Here is a 24471-nt window from a genome sequence, read left to right as displayed (position 1 = left end):
TACGAACTCATTCTCCTCCATAATTACCATTTCAAGCATCATCTTAGTAGGATGAATTACACTCACAACAGACCCCATATCTGTCTCCCACAACTCCTTTGCTTCTTTAGAGTTTGAAGGCTACATCAATTTATTGAACTCTGACACATATTAATTTCTGTGCCATCAATGTTTTGAGAGTTGGTGTTTTTATATTTGCTCTTCTTTATATTGTCATTCTGTTGTGGTCTTTTAGCAGCAGGAATGGATATGAATTGGACAGAAGGGAGTGAGGTGGGAGATTTCTGTGACCTAAGTGACTGAGGATAAGCACAAGATGGGCTACTTAAAGCTCATAGCATCAAATATGATGCAAGGTAACATGCACTTCCAGCAATATTAATGCATGACAACAGTGTCATAGAAACTTGCTCCTGTTACATGATGAATGGTAACACACCTTTTTGACAACAATGTGTGGCAGTCTGTGTTGCCTACAAAGTAGCAGTTTCCATAAATGTAGAGCCTGTCTTTCTATCAGGTCGTAATTCTCCTTATCACTTTCAACACAGCAAAATGTTGCTCAGTGGGATGTCTGTTGTCCATCAAATTGATAAGTGTCTGAGAAATACAATCTCCTTTCCATAATAACAATTCTGGACAGCTTCCTGTAAACCAGCTGTTGGTTTTCTTATCTGTCTAAAAGATTTCCTTCCCTACTGTAACTACCCATCTTCTATGTGATATACTCACTTAGCTCCTATTTTTCAACTTGGTTTAAATGATTTAGAACCAGGTTAGCTCTATGGACTATACATTCTACACTGGCAGGTCTAGACCAAGTGACCAACATTATTTGAACTCACATGATGGACTACTTGTTTATCCTCAAGTGTAGAGGTATTTTTTTACAGCATTTGAAGTGGTCAACTAGTTACATCTGCTCTTACAGAATAATAACCAACTATACTTATTCACACATGTGATAATCTTATTCACATGTTTTCGCAATAGTCTAAATATATTCATCTGTTTTGGTGTGAGACTGTACCTCATTTGCAATAAACCAAAATGTTTATTACTTCTATATTATTCTTTTGTTCTTAGTGTGTGGTTGAATGGTTTAGTGTGTGTCTATAAATACAGTGTGTTTGTTGTACTTGTTCAGTATTTATGTTGCTGGTATTTCAAACTACGTCAACATCCTCTTGAAAGATGAAGATGCTTGCATTCATCATAGTAACAGTCCTACTGGATCAAGTTGTTAGTGATGACCCTACTACTAAGTATGGACTAGAACTAGATCATCCTGGAACCTCATGTGCTGATATATATGAGAAGAACCCAGTTAGTCACTGGATTATATGTAATCAAAACAAACAAGGTACAGCTTGTCTACTGTGATATGAGCTTAGAGTGTGGTAGTCACAAGGGAGGTTGGATGAGGATTGCTGACCTCAATTCAAGCAGAGATAGTTGTCCTACAGGATGGATCAAAATAGGTTACAATATTTTATGTACAGGAGGCTTAGCTGCCGGCTGCTACTCTGCACACTTCACAACTCTTGGTACAAGTTTTAGTAGAATATGTGGGATGATGAAAGGATATCAAAAGGGAAGCATGGATGGGTTTTACCCATACGACTATGCTGCATTTGGTCCTTATAGCACTTATAAACCAGCGGTCAATGTATCAACATCACTTGATGGCATTTATGTTGATGGAGTGTCCATCACATATGGCAACCCTCGCAAGCATATATGGACTTACGCAGTAGGACTGAGTGAAGATTACAATTACAGCGATCATAACTGTCCTTGTGCCAAGTACCCTGGACTAAATCATCCTCCATATATGGGCAACGACTATTACTGTGAATCAGGCAATGATGGGATACATGACAGTAATAATTTTCTTTATTCTAAGGATCCACTGTGGGACGGCAACAATTGTCCCAGTGAAAACAACTGCTGCAACCGGCCAGGAATGCCGTGGTTCTTTCAGCAGTTACCTGTAAAAGAGAGTGCCTCTAGTATTGAAGTGAGGATTTGCCATGATGAACATTTCGCTAATGAAGGTGTTATGATAGAACAGTTACAGCTTTATATACAGTAACCAGCTAGTGGTTACTGTGTACTAACCCATTATACCGTTCGTATGTAGGTTTATGCAGTGTATCTTGCTTAAGAATATCATTTGTTTACTGTTGTACAGTGTATTACTGTACACACTGCTTTCAATTTATCATGTACCTATAAATTATCAACCTACAGAGTGAGATGGATCAATGGACTGGATGGATTACCAGTACTGGTATCAGGACTTTTTCCCCTTTAAACTCACTTATGGCTGCAAATAATCAAGCTACTCGGTGGTGGGGGTGGGGGGGTATTGAGTACGTTGAACAAGTAATAAAACAAACATGTCATATCACAGGAACCTCTCTTAAAGGACCCTCTGAGTAAAGGACACTAACCTCTTGACCTCTCAAGATGCTATCCCACTATGGACCTGTGAGAAGGTTAAGTCTGTTAATACAGGTAGTCAGAAGTGTGTAACTAGAAAAAACATCCAAGACTAAGAGATAAAAGGAAAAAGTAGCGAAACAAGGGAATAGCAAAAAGTGGTAAAACAAGGAAGGTTTCCTATACCTGCAGATATACTAGCGGACATTTTTATCCCTAATTCAGTCATGGGTACAGACTAAAGTTTAGGGATTAAATGTCCACTAGTATATCTGCAAGTATAGGAAACTTTCCTTATTTCACCACTTTTTAGCTGTTCCCTTGTTTCACTACCTTTTTTTTATCCCTAATCCAACTTGACATTCCTAATTGTGACTTGCTGAGCGAAAGCCACTTGTTTGCATTTTTTGTCTGTCTAAAAACCAAATGGGCTGTTAAAGCTTCAGGTAAGTGCTTTAAAGAGTCTTTGAGATAGACAAGAAGAAGACCAAAAACAATCGATTTGTATAGTGCCTGTGTGAAAAAAAATTACAGGTGCTTATTTATCTGATCATAAATCTCAAGTGCAACAGGCTACAGAGTTGGGACTTGTGTCATTCTATTCACCATGAGCTGGGGAATTCATCAAAAGCATAGCCATGATATACACATGTGACTGTGACTGCTTTATTTGAGTATCTTGACTTGTCTTGAGTGAGCTACACAATATAATAAGGGTACGGTTTGCCATGTCTAAGTTTCCGCAGCAAAATCTCAGCTGATTGCTAAGGGTCATGATCACGGAATGATCAGATTGTTTAGGGGAATGTATGGACCATACAAAAGTTACATAAAAAGTGCAGCTACATACTACTCCACTTACAGTACCTTAAATGCTTCAAATAGTTTTATGGCATCTAAATACACTCTTCTGAGGAAAGTGTTGCTGAAGAAAATTAATGCTCAGGTATGATTTCTTGCATGAAGAAAAACTAAGATAAAAGCAAAGGCAAAGCAAAACACTCATCAGAACCATGTCACCATTGTTGAACCATGTCACCATTGTTGTTATGACGTGAAGTGATGGCCTAGTGCTGCTTCGTTTGGCCTCTAGTCTTGCGAATGTGGTCAGGAAGGTAGGCAAGACCAAAAATGGGGTCTTGGTGATTGGCTGTTAGCTATGACTATTTATTTTGTAGAAGTGATTTTTGTCACGTATGTATGTTTCCATGATGGCTTGTAATGGCAGCATTTTCGGCAGTGTCCATCCAAACAGTACTACTGTATCGTTTAATTTCTTTTTTACAAGTTGGCCTATACTCCTTGCAAAGAATCACCAAAGTTGTTTTGAGATAAAGGATAACTTCTACAGTGGTTTTTGTTTGTGTTCTATTAGAATTTTTGCAAAAAAAACCATGGGTGCTCCCTGTATGTTATAATTGTGGTTCATGATAATAATACACAAATACAAATAAGGTAAACATATTACAAAGCCAAATCCTGTCATGTGACAGCCACTTCAGCACAACACAAGTTATACATATGTCAATGTCCTCTTGAAAGATGACCAAAAAAGAAGCATGGATGGGTTTTACCCATACAGCTATGCTGCACTTGGTTACAAAGATTATACACCACCAGTTCCTGTATCAACATCACTTGATGGTATCTATATTGATGGAGTGTCCATTACATACGGTCATCCTCACAAGCATATATGGACTTATGCTGTAGGACTGAGTGAAGATTATGATTATAGTCGATATAAAAACCGATTTAACTGTCCTTGTGCCAAATTCCCTGGAACAACTCCTCCTCCATATATTGGTAATGACTACTACTGCAAGTCAAGGTACCATGATACTACTTCATTCCATTCCAATGACCCATTGTGGGACGGCAAAAAATGTCCCTGTGAAAACAACTGCTGCAACCGGCTGGGAATGCTGTGGTTCCTTCAACAGCTACCTTTAAAAGAGAGTGCCTCCAGTAATGAAGTGAGGATTTATAGCAATGAAGGTTTTGCTAATGAAGGAGTAACAATAGAACAGCAACAGCTTTATATACAGTAGCAAGTAGTTAACTGATCACCAACACACTTGTACTGCACACTTTCTTCTTACAACCCTGACTAGTTACCAAAAAAGAACAATGGATGCGTTTTACTTATATGGCCATGCTTCAACTATGTTCAACCCATTACACAGCATTACAAATGAAGAACAGTAAGAGAAGTGCCTCTGCAATCAATCCAGTCTCTATAAAAACTATGGACATTTCCCTGTTTACAAATTTAGGGAAGCATTCGAACTATCGTGAATCGACACCTTGGGCTGTCAATGGGACACAAAGGAGGACAAAGGTAAGCCCATGATGCATGCATTGTACATACTGTGGTATGCCAAAAGGTACCTGTTGCACTGAAGCGACATCAAACAGTGAAAAAATCAAGCCCGTATCCTCAGCCGTTATTGAGTTATACTTGTCTGAAGGCATCGGTCAGTCAGGCAGTCAGTCAGTAGAAAATTCCACTAATAAAAAATTTAATAGCAACTCTTTGGAAGCATTTTTGAATGCACTTTTGGGCTTGGTTATACCTAACCAATACTGCGAAGGTGCCATGAAGATATTGTGAAGTTGGTTTTGGGTGATATTTTTGGCCAGAAAAGTCCAAACCTTCATAATTCCTAATATACAGTACTACCGTTATTGTGTCATTGAAACAATGTTGGATATTGATGACAGCTAGACTAAGACCTCCTAATCATTTTGTTCTTTGATCTGCAACTAATCAAGCTTTGTATTGACTAGCAAAATAAATAACAGTAAACCATTTACATATGTTATCGTACTAGGGTGCTGACAGCATATCTGCCTATATATGTACATCAAAACACTACCACATGACAATTTTGACATAACCAACTGTCACTCCTCAGGTTCATACCACGATGCTGTTAGTACCTGTCTAGTAACACTGATATCACAAGCAAGTCACATGAGGACCCACATCTTACAAGTTTGCACACTGTTAATCTTATTCACATGATTTTGCATCACTCAACGATATTCATGTGTCTTTGTGTAAGACTTCATATACATATTTGTGCCTCCTTTGGGTTTTGTAATGAATACAAATGTGTTATTCTTGTACAATACCCTTTGTTCTAAGTCTGTGGTTTTATGTGTGTCTTTAAATACTACATGCTTGTTGTATCTGCTCAGACTGCTTTATGCTGTGCAAAAGTCCTCTTGAATGATGAAGATGCTTGCAGTATATTATGCTGTCTTAGTGACGGCCACCCTCTTGGTAAATACTATATAAACAAGGAATAAACAAACAGCGTATTCTACGTTCATAGAAAAGCACTGTAGTATTGTGTACAGAAGAAAGAAACATACTGAAAAAGCAAAACATGGCAAAGGAAAATCATGAATTAGACATGGTGAGTAAATTAGAAGACAATCAGTTAAGTCCAGCAACAGAAAATCAACAAGCAACTAAAGAACCATTAAAAGCAAAATTCACCAACTACTTGCATGACTCATCAACAGAAATAGCAAAAAGTGGTAAGACACTCATAGAGATAATGGTTTCTACTAATACATTTCCTTTTGGAAAGAGATGGAAGCGTCATTACAACATCCTCTTGATTATTTTTTACCTGTCCAACTTTGCGTATTCAACAGTAATGTACGCAATCAAACGTCAACATGTTACTTATAATGTGATGTGCATACTAATATCTTCTACTGGTCTCTTCATGAAAACAGTAGTACCAATTGTGTGCTACTCCATTACATACAGGAGGTATGTTAAGCAATACCAAAGTAAAGACACGCCCCTTCTGCCAATATCTAGTGATCATATAAAGCAGTACATTAACATTGAACAAGGCCACAACATGGAAGGATATCAAAATCAAAATATTTCATGAAGAAACATAGAAATATAGTTACTAAGTTTATAATTGGCTTAATTGGAGAAATCTTGATTCACTCATCCATGATTTGTGCTTTGTATGGATTTATTGATGAGAGAGGATGGAAGTTTAATAGAGCATTTGCTGAACTTGACTTTACATTGTTAATATACAACATAGTGACCGACATGATCTACACAAAGTTGATTTACATAGGGATGTTGTTGAAAACTGTTATACTTTTGTATAAAACCAGGATCAAAATGCTAATACTGATGATCAGAATTAAAATACCAACCAACGCAAATATATTACCCCATTGTCACTTGGAATAGTGTATGCTATTATATTGGTAGTAATGCACTGGATAACATTAGCCATCATTGGAGTTCGGATATACGCTGACAACTTTGCTATAAAAAGGAATGAATCTGGATATTTTAGGAATGAACTAGAGATCGGTAATTACAGATCTTCTTCTTTCACACGTTATATGATATTCTGTGGATTTTTCCTTCCTGTCGCTTCAACAATTCAGTACATGTTAAGCAATATGGGCTGGTTTACTCCTTTGTACAAAACAAAAAGGATTAACAAATCACAACCATCCATAAGCCCAGGTTCTTCAGTTAAAGACCGCTGTAAATATTATTGTTGTGGGTTAATTGTAAAGGAACCACTGGCTTACCTCTGGGCACCATTTCTAATATCGACATTCATTGGGTTTATGATTGGAGCTTTTTTGCCTGATTATAGTACAGAGGAATATGAGCTGATGACTTCTGTGAGAACCACAGCAACCTGTCTAGCAGCTGTCTGCATAGCTTTTTTTGTTCTAAGCAACTTTCAAACTATCATAGTGTCTATAGCAATAGTAGTGGGCTTGCTATTTACATTAGGGATCTTAATACCATTCTACTGTTTCTGGTTGATATACACCCTGTACAAATACCACATCAACCGACATTATGAAAAGATTGTGTAGATAGCACCGAGGTAAAGCATAAATAGTTGTGTATGTATTGTTGTATGGACTGAACTTGTTGACATACACATGCATAGTAGTTGCATCATGCTGACACACCATAGCTATGTACCTACTAGAGTAATTGTATTGTGTATTAAACATACAGTATATATCGCTTTTATGTGGGAATTTAAAGGTACTGCAAAGGGTTTAACTCACATCTTGATATAGCTATAATACAATGATACGTTATATCATGGGAACACGGTTTTGCTAATGGCTTTGATGCCCAACCAGTTCAAAGATATGGTACACTTTGACCAAGAGTTCACAACATTTGTATGTAGGATCTTGCTTTGGCTCATTATATCGACTGACATGTAGCATTACATTGTGGGATTCCATCTTCTTAGTCAAGCTGAGTGTAATCACAAAATTGCAAGGAGTTGATTGTTAATAAACTGTTTTCTATGGTGAATGATCACTAAATAATCATTTGGGCAATACATGAATGCATATACTTCTATGCATCACTTGTTAGCCATTGAACAGACCACGAAACACATGGAGCTTCAAATTTGGTGACTGCGGTCAGGTAGGTAGGCAGACCAAACATGGGACTATGAAAATAAATTCAATATCCAGTTGACTGTGAGTATTATCATGTTTTCATCTCTGAATTTGAACTGAAGCTAGATGCACAAAGACCATTCCATTTAATGATTTTCATCATGTATGATGTTTGTTTCTAATGGCAACATTTCAGTACTACCTGTTTGATACAGTTTCTTTTTCCACATACTCCTCACAAAGAAACACCAGAGTTGTTTTGAGATAAGGATACCTTCTGTGGTAGTTATATGTGTGTTCTATTATTGTGATTTTCCAAGTTCCTACAATGCAAAGTGTCACGCACTAATATTGTTTAATATGCATAGTTCATTAACCACACCTGTAACGTTCTGTGGCTGTTAAGTTGTATGCGTAGGTATGCTTAAAGTCTTGTGAGTCAGTAGTCATGACTAAAGAACAACTGCGCACACACATGCTTGTAAAGCGCATGATGCTTTGCATTGCAAGAACTTGGAAAACCACCACTGAATTTTTACAAAAAAAAACATGGGTGTTCACTGTTATGCCATTGTGGTTCATGATAGTAATACACAAATACAAATAAGGTAAACATATTACAAAACCACATCCTGTCATGTGACAGTCACTTCAGCACAACACAAGTTATACATATGTCAACGTCCTCTTGTAAGATGAAGATGTTGATAGTATTTTACACCATCATAGTAACAGTCCTACTGGATCAAGTTGTTAGTGATGACCCTACAACTTGTACTAAGTATGGACTAGAACTAGATCATCCTGGAACCTCATGTGATGATATATATGAGAAGAACCCAGCTAGTCACTACAAGTCTGGATTATATGTAATCAAAACAAACAATGTACAGCTTGTCTACTGTGATATGAGCTTAGAGTGTGGTAGTCACAAGGGAGGTTGGATGAGGATTGCTGACCTTAATTCAACCAGGGATAATTGTCCACCAGGATGGACTAAAAATCTCAACCACAATTCTTTATGTACAGGAGGCTCAGCTGCTGGCTGCTACTCTGCACACTTCACAACTCTTGGCAGCACAAGTTTTAGTAGAATATGTGGGATGATGAAAGGGTACCAAAAGGGAACCATGGATGCTTTTCAACCATACAGCTATGCTGCATTTGGTCCTTATAGCACTTATAAACCAGCAGTCAGTGTATCAACATCACTTGATGGTGTTTATGTTGAAGGAGTGTCCATCACATATGGTAAACCTTGCAAGCACATATGGACTTATGCTATAGGACTGAGTGAAGATTATAAATACAGCCATCATAACTGTCCTTGTGCCAAGTGTCCTGGACTAAATTCTCCTCCATATATTGGCAACAACTATTACTGCGAATCAAGCAATAGTAGGACATACAACAATAATAATTTTCTTTATTCTCAAAATCCATTGTGGGACGGCAACAATTGTCCCAGTGAAAACAACTGCTGTAACCGGCCAGGAATGCCGTGGTTCTTTCAGCAGCTACCTGTAAAAGAGAGTGCCTCCAGTATTGAAGTGAGGATTTGCCATGATGAAGGTTTTGCTAATGAAGGTAACATGATAGAACAGTTACAGTTTTATATACAGTAGCCAGCTGGTGGTTACTCAGTACTAACCCATTATACTGTTTGTATGTAGGTTTGTACAGTGTATATTTTTATTGTCATCACAGTGGAACATGCGGCCGAACTCAGGTTTGGCAGCCCCGAATTGAGAGGAGAACAACTTCACAACACTTTTAATGCTGATATTTTAAGGTGATTTTTCTCAGTCCATTCCGGTGTATTTTATCTAATCCAAAACAGCCAAGCTGTAAAAACAGTGTGCGGCCCTCAGAAAGGCTATGGTGAAAAAAGATGTGAAATCCAAGGTGGCGGCCAAGAAATGGCTGTGATGGTAGGTTAATGGTAAAAATTTTAATAATGACAATTCAGGTAAATTTTGTGAAGCGGCACAAAAATTCACCTGAATTGTCGTTATTAAAATTTTTACCATTAACCTACCATCACAGCCATTTCTTGGCCGCCACCTTGGATTTCACATCTTTTTTCACCATAGCCTTTCTGAGGGCCGCACACTGTTTTTACAGCTTGGCTGTTTTGGATTAGATTTCATTTCTTTTTGTATTTGTATACCCCAAAGCCGGCCTATGGCCAGCTTTGGGACTTTTTTAACCTATGTTTTTTTTCTTTACTACAGGAAGAAGAAAAGATGAAGTAGATGTACTTTAAATATTTTATCAGTAAATGTACAAATTATATATATAATACATATGGGACCGGATTTGCGAAAAGGGGCCTTCCATACACATCCAATTTGCCAACTTTGACAATTGATAACTTCAGAATGGAAAGAGCTATTGCCTTGAAATTTGGGCAGTGGTGATTTCTTTGCAGCTGAACTCTCCACATGATGATTTCTTTGTAGCTGAACTCTCTACAAGATAATTTCTTCTAGCTGATCTCTCTACAGGGAGATTTGTTTGTAGCTGAACTATCTACAAGGTAACTTCTTCTAGCTGATCTCTCTACAGGGTGATTTGTTCGTAGCTGAATTCTGTACAGGTGATTTGTTTGCAGCTGAGCTCTTTACAAAATGGTTTCTTTGTAGCTGAACTCTCTACAAAGTAACTTCTTCTAACTGATCTTTCTACAGCGTGATTTGTTTGTAGCTGAACTATCTACAATGTAATTTCTTCTAGCTGATCTCTCTACAGGGTGATTTGTTTGTAGCTGAATTCTGTACAGGTGATTTGTTTGCAGCTGAGCTCTTTACAGAATGGTTTCTTTGTAGCTGAACTCTCTACAAAGTAACTTCTTCTAACTGATCTTTCTACAGCGTGATTTGTTTGTAGCTGAACTATCTACAATGTAATTTCTTCTAGCTGATCTCTCTACAGGGTGATTTGTTTGTAGCTGAATTCTGTACAGGTGATTTGTTTGCAGCTGAGCTCTTTACAGAATGGTTTCTTTGTAGCTGAACTCTCTACAAAGTAACTTCTTCTAACTGATCTTTCTACAGCGTGATTTGTTTGTAGCTGAACTATCTACAAGGTAATTTCTTCTAGCTGATCTCTCTACAGGGTGATTTGTTTGTAGCTGAATTCTGTACAGGTGATTTGTTTGCAGCTGAGCTCTTTACAGAATGGTTTCTTTGTAGCTGAACTCTCTAAAAGGTAACTTCTTCTAACTGATCTCTCTATACAGGGCAATTTGTTTGTGGCAGAATTTTCTACAGGGTGATTTCTTTGCAGCTGAACTCTCTACATGGTGGTTTCTTTGTAGCTGAACTCTCTACAAGGTAACTTCTTCTAGCTGATCTCTCTACAGGGTGATTTGTTTGTAGCTGAACGATCTACAAGGTAACTTCTTCTAGCTGATCTCTCTACAGGGTGGTTTCTTTGTAGCTGAACTCTCTACAAGGTAACTTTTCTAGCTGATGTCTCTACAAGGTGGCTAGTTTGTAGCTGAACTCTCTACATGGTGGTTTCTTTGTAACTGAACTTTCTACAAGGTGACTTCTTCTAGCTGATTTTTCAATAGGGTGATTTGTTTGTAGCTTCACTCTCTACAAGGTAACTTCTTCTAGCTGATCTCTCTACAGGGAGATTTGTTTGTAGCTGAACTCTCTACAGGTGATTTGTTTGAAGCTGAACTTTCTAAATGATGGTTTCTTTGTAGCTGAACTCTCTACAAGTTAACTTCTTCTAGCTGATCTCTCTACAGGGTGATTTGTTTGTAGCTGAATTCTGTACAGGTGATTTGTTTGCAGCTGAGCTCTTTACAGAATGGTTTCTTTGTAGCTGAACTCTCTACAAGGTAACTTTTCTAGCTGATGTCTCTACAAGGTGGCTTGTTTGTAGCTGAACTCTCTACATGGTGGTTTCTTTGTAACTGAACTTTCTACAAGGTGACTTCTTCTAGCTGATTTTTCAATAGGGTGATTTGTTTGTAGCTTCACTCTCTACAAGGTAACTTCTTCTAGCTGATCTCTCTACAGGGAGATTTGTTTGTAGCTGAACTCTCTACAGGTGATTTGTTTGAAGCTGAACTTTCTAAATGATAGTTTCTTTGTAGCTGAACTCTCTACAAGTTAACTTCTTCTAGCTGATCTCTCATACAGGGTGATTTGTTTGCAGCTGAGCTCTTTACAGAATGGTTTCTTTGTAACTGAACTTTCTACAAGGTGACTTCTACAAGCTGATTTTTCAATAGGGTGATTTGTTTGTAGCTTCACTCTCTACAAGGTAATTTCTTCTAGCTGATCTCTCTACAGGGTGATTTGTTTGTAGCTGAATTCTGTACAGGTGATTTGTTTGCAGCTGAGCTCTTTACAGAATGGTTTCTTTGTAGCTGAACTCTCTACAAGGTAACTTCTTCTAACTGATCTTTCTACAGGGCAATTTGTTCGTGGCAGAATTTTATACAGGGTGATTTCTTTGCAGCTGAACTCTCTACATGGTGGTTTCTTTGTAGCTGAACTCTCTACAAGGTAACTTCTTCTAGCTGATCTCTATACAGGGTGATTTGTTTGTAGCTGAACTCTCTACAAGTTAACTTCTTCTAGCTGATCTCTCTACATGGTGATTTGTTTGTAGCTGAATTCTATATAGGTGATTTGTTTGCAGCTGAGCTCTTTAAATAATGGTTTCTTTGTAGCTGAACTCTCTCAAGGTAACTTCTTCTAGCTGATGTCTTTACAGGGTCACTAGTTTGTAGCTGAATTCTCTACATGGTGGTTTCTTTGTAACTGAACTCTCTACAAGGTAACTTTTTCTAGCTCATCTTTCTACAGGGTGATTTATTTGTAGCTGAATTCTTTACAGGTGATTTGTTTGCAGCTGAGCTCTTTAAAGAATGGTTTCTTTGTAGCTGAACTATCTACAAGGTAACTTCTTCTAGCTGAAGTCTCTACAAGGTCACTGGTTTGTAGCTGAGCTCTCTACATGGTGGTTTTTTTGTAACTGAACTCTCTACAAGGTGACCTCTTCTAGCTGATCTTTCTACAGGGTGATTTGTTTGAAGCTGAACTCTCTACAAGGTAACTTCTTCTAGCTGATCTCTCTACAGGGAGATTTGTTTGTAGCTGAACTCTCTACATGATGGTTTCTTTGTAGCTGAACTCTCTACAAGATAACTTCTAGCTAATCTCTCTACAGGGAGATTTGTTTGTAGCTGATCTTTCTACAGGGTGATTTGTTTGAAGCTGAACTCTCTACAAGGTAACTTCTTCTAGCTGATCTCTCTACAGGGAGATTTGTTTGTAGCTGAACTCTCTACATGATGGTTTCTTTGTAGCTGAACTATCAACAAGGTAACTTCTTCTAGCTGATCTCTCTACAGGGTGATTTGTTTGTAGCTGAGCTCTTTACAGAATGGTTTCTATGTAGCTGAACTCTTTACAAGGTAACTTCTTCTAGCTGATGTCTCTACAGGGTCACTAGTTTGTAAATGATTTCTCTACATGGTGGTTTCTTTGTAACTGAACTCTCTACGAGGTAACTTCTTCTAGCTGATCTTTCTATAGGGTGACTTGTTTGTAAACGAATTCTCTACATGGTGGTTTCTTTGTATCTGAACTCTCTACATTGTGGTTTCTTTGTAGCTGAACTCTACAAGGTGATTTCTTCTAGCTGAATTATCTCTTTCTATAGTTGCATGAATTCCCTACAAGGTAACTTCTTCTAGCTGATCTCTCTACAGGGTGAATTGTTTGTGGCTGATCTCTCTACAGGGTGGCTTGTTTGTAGCTGATCTCTATACAGGTTACTTGTTTCTAGCTGATCTCTTGAATTCTCTTCGGGTGACTGCTCTATTAGGATGACTGCTCTATTAGGATGACTGCTCTATTAGAGTATCTCGATCTCACACTTGCTACACTAAGTTGGATTTCGTGTTATAACTCCGTGGTTTTAAGTCTGATTCTTCTACACCATTGAAGAGCCTTTCTAAGATGATAACTCCATCTGTACAGCGATTTTCAAAGCATTACCCCAAGCGGTTTACCTGGTAGGCGTGGCAAGCAGTCGTTTTTTATTAGCTAATCTCGATTGCGTAATTGTTACACACTGTTGGTTTTTTCGTTGTATCTTCCTGGTTTTTAGCTCGATTTCTTTCAAACCACAAAAGGTTTGAGGTTCAATAGTTAACCTATTCACCCACCGATTTTCAGCTTCTTCCCATACGCGGTTTACCCTGTAGGCGTGACAACATATTGGTGTTAATTTTCGTGAATAATCGCTCATAACTCTTTGCCTGTTTATCGTATTCCAGCCAAAGTTGGTACCGAGATGCGCCTTTATATCCCCCTTCTGTGTGCCAAATTTCAAGGCAATCGGATATGGCGTGCGAGTTTTATAGCAGTTTTTGTAAGTGTGCGACAAGAAAAAGAAAAATAAGAAGAAGAAGAAGAAAAAAAAAACGAAGAAACTGAGCCAATTTTTGAAGTCGCATATCTCGGGAACGCGCGAAGCGATTTCGCTCAAATTTGGAATGTGGAGTGCTGCAGTTGGGGGGCATGTCCACAGCAAAAATCGTCTTGTTTCATCAAGGAAGCACAGAGCTACGGAGGTGCGAAAATTGCGTTTTCTTTCTTCCTGTCAATATACTCACGGGTGTTACGCGCCGGCTTCTTGGGCCGCACGACACACTACCGTGTGTCTTGATTCATGCCTGTGCATTGACGATCTGAGGCTAAGAATTGTCAACTCAGTTATCTCACTGTGACGAGTTTAATTAAATGCATTATACTGCATACAGTTGATGCATTATCTGTCTTTGAGCGAAAAGTCTTGCCCAATCTTGTGCACTCATAGATCCTACACACACAATGTCTATCTAGCTACTGGTATGATGTGCTAGACTCCTTATGGAGTCTCATACGCATGTTACATACTTATATTTATTATTTATTTTATTAATGTTTTACAGCACAAGTGCTGAAGGCCTGTAGGACACCTGGTCCATACTTTGATCTGTCCCACAACATGAATCAGTATTGCACCTTTGTATACATATATATCACTGAGAGATGCACTCAAGCAGCCTTTATAGCTACATCCTCCACCGGTATTCACCTGAGCTGCCCCACTTTATCCAAGCACTGTTTAGTAGCATCACGGCAACCAAATGAACTGAGATACCAAGTCACCCGTACTTCTTGTCCTGTATACTTTACATTTCTGGTTCCCTGCTTCACAGGCTTACTGTATAGCCTCTTTACAGGTCCCTAGAGGGATAGTTGACTAATTAGCTGTCTTTTCTGCTGAAAACTTTCTATTAGTGGTGGACCCCATCACTCGTGATTATTACTCTAATATAATGTTCAAGTGTTATAAAATCCTTTGCAGTTTGTTATTTTTACTAGTGCAAAAATAATTTTAAAATATGGGATAGATCACAGAAAACAAGAGCCAAACAAGCCATCATGTTAAACACACACAGATCTCTATTCAGACTCCATGGATGTGATAGAAACTATAAGGGGAAAATAATACCATTATCTGTAATTGAAGTTACTTTTTTATATTTCTGTTAGACTATTTCTTGGAGTTATCTGACCTATTGGATTCTGTTAAAGCATGTCCATACACCTACATACAATTGGCAGTATATAGTTGGAGAAACATTTGGAAATATTACAAATCTTACTATTAGAACAGTCACCCCATTTTGAATAACGAGTTTTATTGTAGATAGCAGTATACTCTTCAAATATACAGTGGTAGCAGCACCCTGGAAATTTCTGTATGCGAAGCATAACCAACACTCTTATTAACATGATAGCTATCAGTGTTATTGTTTCATTTCAGTTAAGTGTACTTTTAGTCCAGCGCCTAAGCCACAAAACTGTTCACTTTTTGATAAAAGCACCAAATTTCTTATGGGGTTTGTAGCATGTGTACTAAGTGATTTTAGAAGGAGAAGCATGTAAAAAGTCCTTTGGAACCCTATTTTTTGGACCTTGACAACTGCACTATTTGTTTACATGGAAAACAATCAAGTTTAAAGGCTGGATCTAGTATTAGACCAGTACAAAGCCTGCAGCTGTGACATGATGGCCCATTAAAATGCCACATGAAAAAAAATTGTTTTCTCAACCTGGCAGTAAACAAAATGACTGAAAATGCTATTTTCCAGGGGTTTTATTAAAGTTTTGCGTTTTCAATGCACGTAGTTCTGCAGTATCATGTACAAGGATCATCCTGATGTGTATTGTTTCTTTATCGAAGGTGTATAACAAAAGTTATTGAATGATGAAGCTTTAATTGGTTACAGGTGGGCATTAAATTATTGAAATCCCTCTGTATAAGCATAAATCAAGCAATTATCTCTGCAATGTTGATCAAATCTAATTAGTATTGTAGAGATACCTTGTTGTTTAGTATATACTTTGATATTCCAATGATTTTATGTTCATACACTTAGTAGCTTCAGAACGTATATGCACTTATAATTAGTCATCAATCAACACTCTGAATCACCGAATCATTTTAACAAAGCCATAGAACCTTACGGGTTCATTTTTCACTGGTGCAATTTTGACACTCTCCCTACCCCCATTGTACTCTGGTACTACAATGGGATGGAACACCCACACATATTTACATACATAACATCAATGGCTGTTTGAGGTGACAACTGATTCCTTGCAAGTTCTGCTGGCTGTGCATGAGAAAATTCTCTCCAATCATATCATTTGATGATAAGTTAAATTATTAGATCTTGTGGCTCAATTATGTTTATTCTGTTCTGAAGCAGTATAATGCTGCCTCTGAGGCTAAAAAGTATGCATCAAATTAGCTCTCAATAATGAGGTGTTCTTATTGATGAGATGTTGGAAAGTACGCCTGTAATATGGCCACTATGATGGAGTAGTCTTATAAAGTGATAGTCACTAAACAATATTTTTACTGTATTTAAGAAGAGCTAAACATTAATAATGTTATGACTTGTGAGATTGTTTTCTGTATGTTTCCCATAATAGGAATGTGTCAGATTCCCTGTGACCGTATGGTTTCTTATTAGTGATAGCCATTGAAAGTCACTAAACCTTGAACAACCAAGTTGGTCCCTTGTACTGGCTGAAGAGCTCCATGTCTGACCTGTCTCAATGGCATATCAGAGACGGGAACACTGATGAATTTTTAGACATAATGGAAGCTGGTAGGTTTTAAAAGATAACAAAGTCTGTAAAATACTCTGTATATTATAATTCAAGGATTTGACATTAACTTTACTGATGATGTGGGGCAAACACTCCTCAATTGAGTGTCAGCATTTGGCACAACTGAAATGGTTGAGTATCTTCTTGAGCAAGGAGCACACGTCAATAAGGACCAGTGATCATCTTTACACTATTTATTCTGCTTGCTTTGGCTAACCAAACATTGTGAAGGTACCGCTGAGTTAGCTATATATGAATGTGTGTGCATGATTTGCTGTTGTTTTAAGTTGTTGCTTCACTACAATGCCAATCCAAATTTGCGTGATGAAGATGGACCAACTGCTCTACAGAAGGCACAAGAGAGGGACAGCCAATGGCACCAACAAGTGGCTCATAATCCTTGGAAGAACTGCATTGTTTTCCCCTAAGTGCTAGGATGTAAACATGTTTTGTTTACCACCATATAGCGTATGCTACAGGCATACACACTACATTTAGCCCTTTATAATACTCTATGGATAATCATATTGTAGTGACTACTTTAGTGTACAGTGAACCTGTTAATGTAGGATATTCAGAATAGTTCTCTATGATCACCATTCTGAATATCCTGTATCAGAGACGTGTCGTGAATTTGGGAAATCTAAAATGTACTGGGATCACAAACAAGCAGATATTTGATAACCAAGAGGCATCCACACTTTGAGAATTATGTTGCACACTTTGTAATGCACCTACAAGACCCTTAAAAATTTAAACACCTAGTCAAATTGGGTGATGTATGGGTTGAGTTGGCCATCTTGTATAATCTGTTAGGAATGTGCGCCGCTATTATTATTAGTGCTGCTGACCAACAACTTCCTTTTGCAGAAAATATTTTTAATGTCCTGTTGAACCCATGTTGTGGAGTGGAAATTTGTTAATATACTTCCTGTGAGTGCCCACAAAATTAATATGTTACTAGCTAGTACAGTGAAGCCTAATCCAAAGTCACTATAGGATAAGTAACTTCAACAGTGAAATTGCCTGGCTTCATGCCACTTTTACCTCTAAAAGAGGGAAATCTGCAAACAACCCTCTGAAGGCTATAGAGCAGCTTAGAGCATGCAGTTCCTTGAAGTGGGTGGACATAATAATTGTGTAATCTCTATAGCTAGTTTAATTAAATTATTTCCAAAAGTTGTCAGCAACTATCAACTTTCTCATTATAGCCCATCCCTCAACCTTATCAATTTTGGAATTAATGTGTACACAATAAGCATATACATAAAATTTAATGAACTTTCAATCATGGGTAGCTTGGCAATAATTTGTACAGACTTTGAAGTGTTTTCAGTTTCTGGCTTATTTCACACATAATCTCCCCTAACCAATACCCTGCTATACAAGTTGGGAGGTATAGGACACATCAACCTCAGAAATTATTATCCAGCTGTACATAGATCTGGTCAACTGGAGAGCTGCTAATTAAGATGTGGTCTACCATACCATCAGATGTACTATATACATTCATAACTGAATCACAAGACCTCCTTACCAACAGTGTGTCCTACGGTAGTAGTAAATTAGTAACAAGCTAGCTGGATTTCATTTGGAAAGTAGCCAAAAATACAACAGTCCATGATGCTATCATGAGTTCATGTACATGTCCTCCACAGAAATCACTTCTCTGGACTAAATCAGAGGATTAAAGTTTTTAAATGTCAAATCACAGGTTTTTCTTATGTTGTAAAGCAGCCAACTATTATACAGAAACCAATTTAGTACAATAAGAAAGTGATGTAATCAATAGCTCATCAACATATTGATGTACACACTCAGAAGCTGGGCAGATGAACACTACAAACTGTAAGGATGGTAAATATGTTATTCACTTCACTTGTACTGTTACTAGTACTTGTACAATTACTTTTGTAATTACACTTAAATGTGTGATTATCTGTACTAGAGTGGAACCTCAATTATCCAAACACCAAATCGATGCTCAATTAAAGTATTCAAGTGTATGCTTTATTAGAGTAGTTGAGCAATGCTCTGTATATAAATGTATGGAAGTTTGATTTTACGTACTGTTCGATTATATGAACACGTTTTCCCCCAATTAGTTCAGATAATTGAGGTTCGTGTTTAACCAAGGGAAATGGTAGATGGGCTTGGGAGTTTTTATTCAAACAGTTGTACAAGAATGTGTTTAGCTGTATGATCTGAACCATATTAATTTTGATGACTGAAAACCATTTTTATTATTAATCAAAATCTTTTTTATGACAGATATAAATTACACCACTAGCACAGTTTTCAGTTCAAGAAGTTTACAATTCAGTTTGTAGTTAGCACTTCTCCAGTAACAGAGATATTCCTTGTCCTCCACCAATACATGCTGATCCTATAGATCTCTTCATATCCCTTCGACGCATCTCATGAACCAAGTGGGCTGTGATACGTGACCCACTTGCAGCAAGAGGATGACCTGGAAAAAACAAACGCTGTGAGTGATTTTATAAAACCTACCATGCAAATGGAAAAATGCAATTTGACAGTATACATAGGAATTTGTTCTTCATGTAAGCATAAGAATACTGGTATAACATGGACACCTTTGGCACCAACAAGTATGTGCCAAGCTGTCTTGATTTCTAGCTCATTGTATAAGGGATACAGAGTTTACTTATTTGCTACTGTGTAGGACTTACAGAAGCAGGTTGTGTCCACGAGAACATGTTGACAGGGGTATGAGGGTAATACAAGTCTTTACAAGACCAAAAAAAAATTTGCTATATAAATATATTTTAACTGTTCAAGTAAATTATTCTAATTAAAGTGGGTTCATCAAGATAAAACACTGTTTTTGTCACATAAAGTATCGAGAGAAATATATGATTTGAGAAGTAAGGTACACATAGAACTATTTTAATAGAATGCACATCTCTCATCAAATGCTCTATAATTCAACAGTAACCATTGGCACTCGTATCATTACTGACTTTCTGCCGTGGGTTACAAATACAGTGGAACCATTGTACCCACTTTTTTTTTTGCTGTGATGTAGAGGTGGTTTTCCCCTTTTAGAGATAAAATGCAAAGAGCCAGATCTGTTACTAAAATCTTTTATTCTTATGAGAGGAGGTTTATCCTTTTGTATTCATATTTTGGAGTTTGTTACGAGAGGTTCCACTCCACTTGCTACACATGTACAACACAATACAGTGGTGTACACACATACCTAAAGCAATGGCACCACCATTGACATTAGTCTTCTCCATGTCTAGTCCCAACTCTTTAGCAACTGACAAAGATTGACCAGCAAAAGCTTCATTGACCTGTACAATCATGTCCATGTTATACTGAATACATATCATTGGACTACTTGCCTCGACTAAATCAATTTGGTCAAGGGACAGTCCTTGTTTCTCCAATAGCTGTTTGATCGCAGGAGCAGGACCAATACCCATAATTGAAGGGTCAACACCCACCACTGTGTAATCAACCAGTCTGGCCAATGGGGTGAGGTTGTGTTTGTTTATTGCCTCCTCATTGGCTAAAACTACAGCACCTGCACCATCACAAATACCCTAAGGAAAAATGTAAGTATAGGTATGTGTGTTATGCAATAAGTTATATAACATTCATTAATAATATTCTTATTTATTATCATAATGTGACATGTATGAGGTACCGTAAGCAGTGAACAAAACTGAGTTTTAGTGATCGCTAGTTTTCCACACAAATCACCTACATACTATATACAGCAGAAGCAGTCTTAAAGGACTCTCCATATAAAATCCATAAAGGACACTTTCCAAAGCCCATAGTACCTCTGAAAAAGGACCTAATAACAGTAAAATTTGTTGAAATCAGCTGGTACCAAATGCTAGCAGAAATTTTGTCCATGAAATTTCATACTGAAAGCATCTGTAGAGTTCCCACCGCGTGCAGCATAGCATAATGCAATCATAATTCAATAATATTTCTAAGGACTGAAAAGTAACCGTAAATTGTAATTACATTCCTTGTAAATACAAATAGCTACAGTCCCTTATATGTACATGAACATTTTGCATAAAATGTTAACAGAACAGTTAGATGTACAGTAGTGTATATAGCAGAAATGAGCTGCCGTATAGCAGCTTCATACAGCAGGTTCTTGAACACTGCAAGGTTACATGAAAGTACTCAAGTCACTCACTGATGCATTCCCAGCAGTCACTACACCATTTTCCTTGAAGACTGGTTTGAGCTGCTGCAGTTTCTCAAACGATGCTTCACGAGGATGTTCATCAGCAACAAATGGCTCCTTCCCTTTCTTACCCTTCACCTCCATTGGTACCAGTTCCTCTTTAAAGTAGCCATTTTTGTGAGCTAATGGGAAGTAACCAATTCTAATAGGTCCAAAATATTTCTAGAATGCAGTACTATTAGTAAGACTTTTTACTGATGTAGTTAAGCAAAATTTGTAAAACATGTAACTGTCTGTGTGATAGCTAAACAAAACGTAATTGCACATATTAAAGCACTGGTTCTTATAAACAATTTAAAGGTTGCATATGCTTTCAAAACTGCAGTGTCAATTTTAAATAATTATACAATATGTACTCCTTTAAATTTTTCTATGACAGCTCCATATGCTGAATGGTTTGTTGTTGGTAAGGGAGTGAGGAGTGAGCAATGACAGTATTGAAACACAAATGAGTCAATGAATCATCAACGCAGTATACAACACTTAATCCTGTTAAATAAACTAATACAATGGTGCTGACCATTTGTCCAGCGTTGTTGACTGGCTAACGCAAAGCGGTCACAGTCCTCCCGAGTGATACCATACTTGTCAGCAAGTTTTTCAGCAGTCAATGCCATCGGTAGTTTACAGTATGAGTCTGTGAGTGATGACCACAACGTGTCCTCCATCTTGAGTGAAAAAATAATACAATAATGCAGTACTACACTGGAGCCTCATCTTAGAGGACTCTCTGAGATAAAAAATGACAATCCAGGTAATTCTGCTCACAATAGTAGGCAATAGCTAAACTGGCTGCTTCACAGTAAAATAAAGTGACCAGTACTCACAATTTTGACAAAACTACTGGAGAGTGTACCTTAATGGTATAGTTGAATCCTACCAAACTGTAGTGTAATCTTAAGGCTTTTTATAAATTTATTTATTTGTGTATTCATAGACTAAATAATACTTATGAGGATTAGAAATGGAAGTCAGTGCATGTGGTATCTGTGTTTCGGTTATTTTTGGTACTTCTTACTACAAAGCAAGACAATTCTACAGGATAAATTGTACAGTTGTGGCTACATAGTTAAAATACTCACTGGCAGAAAAGAGTACAATAATTGAGTTAGACCCACATTTTGGCTGACATGGTTATGAAAATGTTTACAGCCAGTAGAAATGCTTTACCATCATTCAGAATTCCTAGCCAGGAATACAGAACACCCTCAACATGTGTGACCTCTTAAAAGGTACATGTACGTACAACCAGTCTAAATTAGAACTTGAATTCTACACACAATGTGTGTATAACCATTCATAGCATATACAGTAGACCCTTCCCTTGTTTATCCTAAATTATTTTATTAGAATATTTTGAGTACAAGTGTATGTTTTATTAGAGTATTTCAACAGAGCTCTGTGTAAAAATGTATGGACTTCAGTTATCCAAACTATTCACTTATCTGAACACTTTTACCATTGCCTGAGACACAATGGGGTTCAGATAACCGAGGATCTACTATATACTGTACATGATGTCAAGTCAAGACTTGGGAGGTTTACTGACATGAATGGGAGAAATTGTAAAATTGGAAATTATCTCTTAAAAGATGTCTTAACAAATGAATACTGAACTATTTGGTAACATTTTGATTAGTGCAAAGTGTTAGAATTCAGCTACATACATGGCCACTTTCCCTCTGAAATATACACAAAATTAATGGTGGTTGTAATTTTACATGGCTAAACAGTCCATCTTGTAGAAATATAGCTGGTAACCAACACCATTTCCACTGTAAACACTTGTAATTTACTAGTAAACAAATATCCAAATGGTAAATTTGGTATCCAGATAAAATCTTAACAAACAAATATCCAAACGAATCAAATATTTGCTGTAGGCCTAGTTTACACAAATAAAACTTCAGAAAATGAATTTGACAAATTTGCTAAATAGTCTTGCCCATGAATACACACACAGCATATACGTAGTGTATAGTACTGCGATGTAATTACCTTCAGGTCCACTCTCAAGGGGGATCCCCAGCGTGCATTCCTCACAGCATAGGGGGCTTGACTCATACTCTCCGTACCTCCAGTGAGCACTATGTTAGCTTCTCCTAGCTTGATCTCCTACAAATGAAACAGTTGAAAATTACTAAACAACAGCACGTGTGTGTACATACGTACGTATTGGTACATTTATGAACACAGTGAACTATATAATTCTTATATATTCAAGCACCAAATATATCAGTGCTAATGATCAAGTAGTAGACCCCAAACATACATAGCTAAGACTACCTTGTAATTGAAGCCATATTTTTAATCCCACAGGTGGTCCTATCAATGAGGTTTTGTCAGCACAACTACATGAAATGTGAGGTGGTCCTATTAGTGGAAGTCAAGAAATATATACCTTAGACATCTTTGAGGGTCTACTTGACAAGGTCACTACAGTGAGGTAGTCTTATTATTAAAGTGGTAACCACAATTGTGACCCAATTTTGGAAAACCATCCTTTTTGGCACATTGGTCAATTTTCTCTTTTGTAGCTAAAATGAGGCACTGGGTGTTTATCTATCTTGTGTCAAAATTTCAACTTGATATTTTGAAGGGTTCCAGAGATATGGTCAATTTACTGTCTAATACATTACAAGTAACTTTTCATATTAATGCATTGAATTCTGTGAGTGATTAAGTGTGACAAATTGTGACAAATGACTTTGTTTACAAATAATTCTATTCCTACTGTATAAAGAGACTTCTGATAGTTAAATCAAGTGTTCCTGGTCCTTTTCTTCAATTAAATGCCATGTATCATTGTAGTTTTAACCATTCTAACACCTGAACAAATCACCCCATTTGTAAGTTAATTGTTGTCCCACGCATGGTGAAATCACTACATGGTCTGATAAAATCATCCATATCTCCTAGCAGAAGGAAGCTGTGGGTGTGAAATTTCACAGGAAGAAGGCTTAATAGTTGCCTTATCCAAATATGTAAAAAAATCTATTTAAAAAGTATTGCTGAAATTTTTTAATGAGTTTTCCTGCAAATTTTGCATGTGCCCAAAAGGATGTTTTTCCAAAATTGGGTCACAATTATTGACACATAAATTTTTATCAAATTAAAGAGGGGTTTGTACAATATAACCATGACAATGGA

At 37.3% G+C, this 24471-nt stretch overlaps 1 protein-coding gene and 1 long non-coding RNA gene across 2 annotated transcripts; one reads left to right on the top strand and one right to left on the bottom strand.

Moving 5' to 3' along the window:
- Nucleotides 1-16536: 16536 nt before the first annotated feature.
- LOC136254614 (uncharacterized) lies at nucleotides 16537-18019 on the top strand. Its single transcript, XR_010700578.1, has 3 exons — nucleotides 16537-17083; nucleotides 17139-17315; nucleotides 17372-18019. It is a non-coding gene; the product is annotated as an uncharacterized lncRNA (long non-coding RNA).
- A 1271-nt stretch (nucleotides 18020-19290) lies between these two features.
- On the bottom strand, nucleotides 19291-23436 carry LOC136254041 (3-ketoacyl-CoA thiolase, mitochondrial-like). The gene is made up of 6 exons (XM_066046695.1): nucleotides 23320-23436; nucleotides 21842-21989; nucleotides 21271-21443; nucleotides 20456-20656; nucleotides 20308-20404; nucleotides 19291-19554 (listed from the first exon to the last, which is right to left on the bottom strand). Exons 1-6 carry the CDS (start codon nucleotides 23383-23385, stop codon nucleotides 19415-19417), a joined length of 825 nt encoding a protein of 274 aa, XP_065902767.1. The 5' UTR covers nucleotides 23386-23436; the 3' UTR covers nucleotides 19291-19414.
- Between the last annotated feature and the right edge of the window lie 1035 nt (nucleotides 23437-24471).

Source organism: Dysidea avara, chromosome 4 (assembly GCF_963678975.1).
Source record: "Dysidea avara chromosome 4, odDysAvar1.4, whole genome shotgun sequence".
Lineage (NCBI taxonomy): Eukaryota > Metazoa > Porifera > Demospongiae > Dictyoceratida > Dysideidae > Dysidea > Dysidea avara.
The sequence above is the reverse complement of the archived record's forward strand: the minus strand, read 5'-3'. Positions and strand labels throughout refer to the sequence as shown.

Excerpts from the sequence above, each read along its gene's own strand:
- LOC136254041 (XM_066046695.1), bottom strand. The coding sequence starts at position 23,385 with ATGAGTCAAGCCCCCTATGCTGTGAGGAATGCACGCTGGGGATCCCCC. Across the intron at positions 20,657-21,270 it reads TGACTGCTGGGAATGCATCA|GGTATTTGTGATGGTGCAGG; the intron begins GTGAGTGACTTG and ends ATTTTTCCTTAG. Across the intron at positions 19,555-20,307 it reads TGGTGGTGCCATTGCTTTAG|GTCATCCTCTTGCTGCAAGT; the intron begins GTATGTGTGTAC and ends TGTTTTTTCCAG.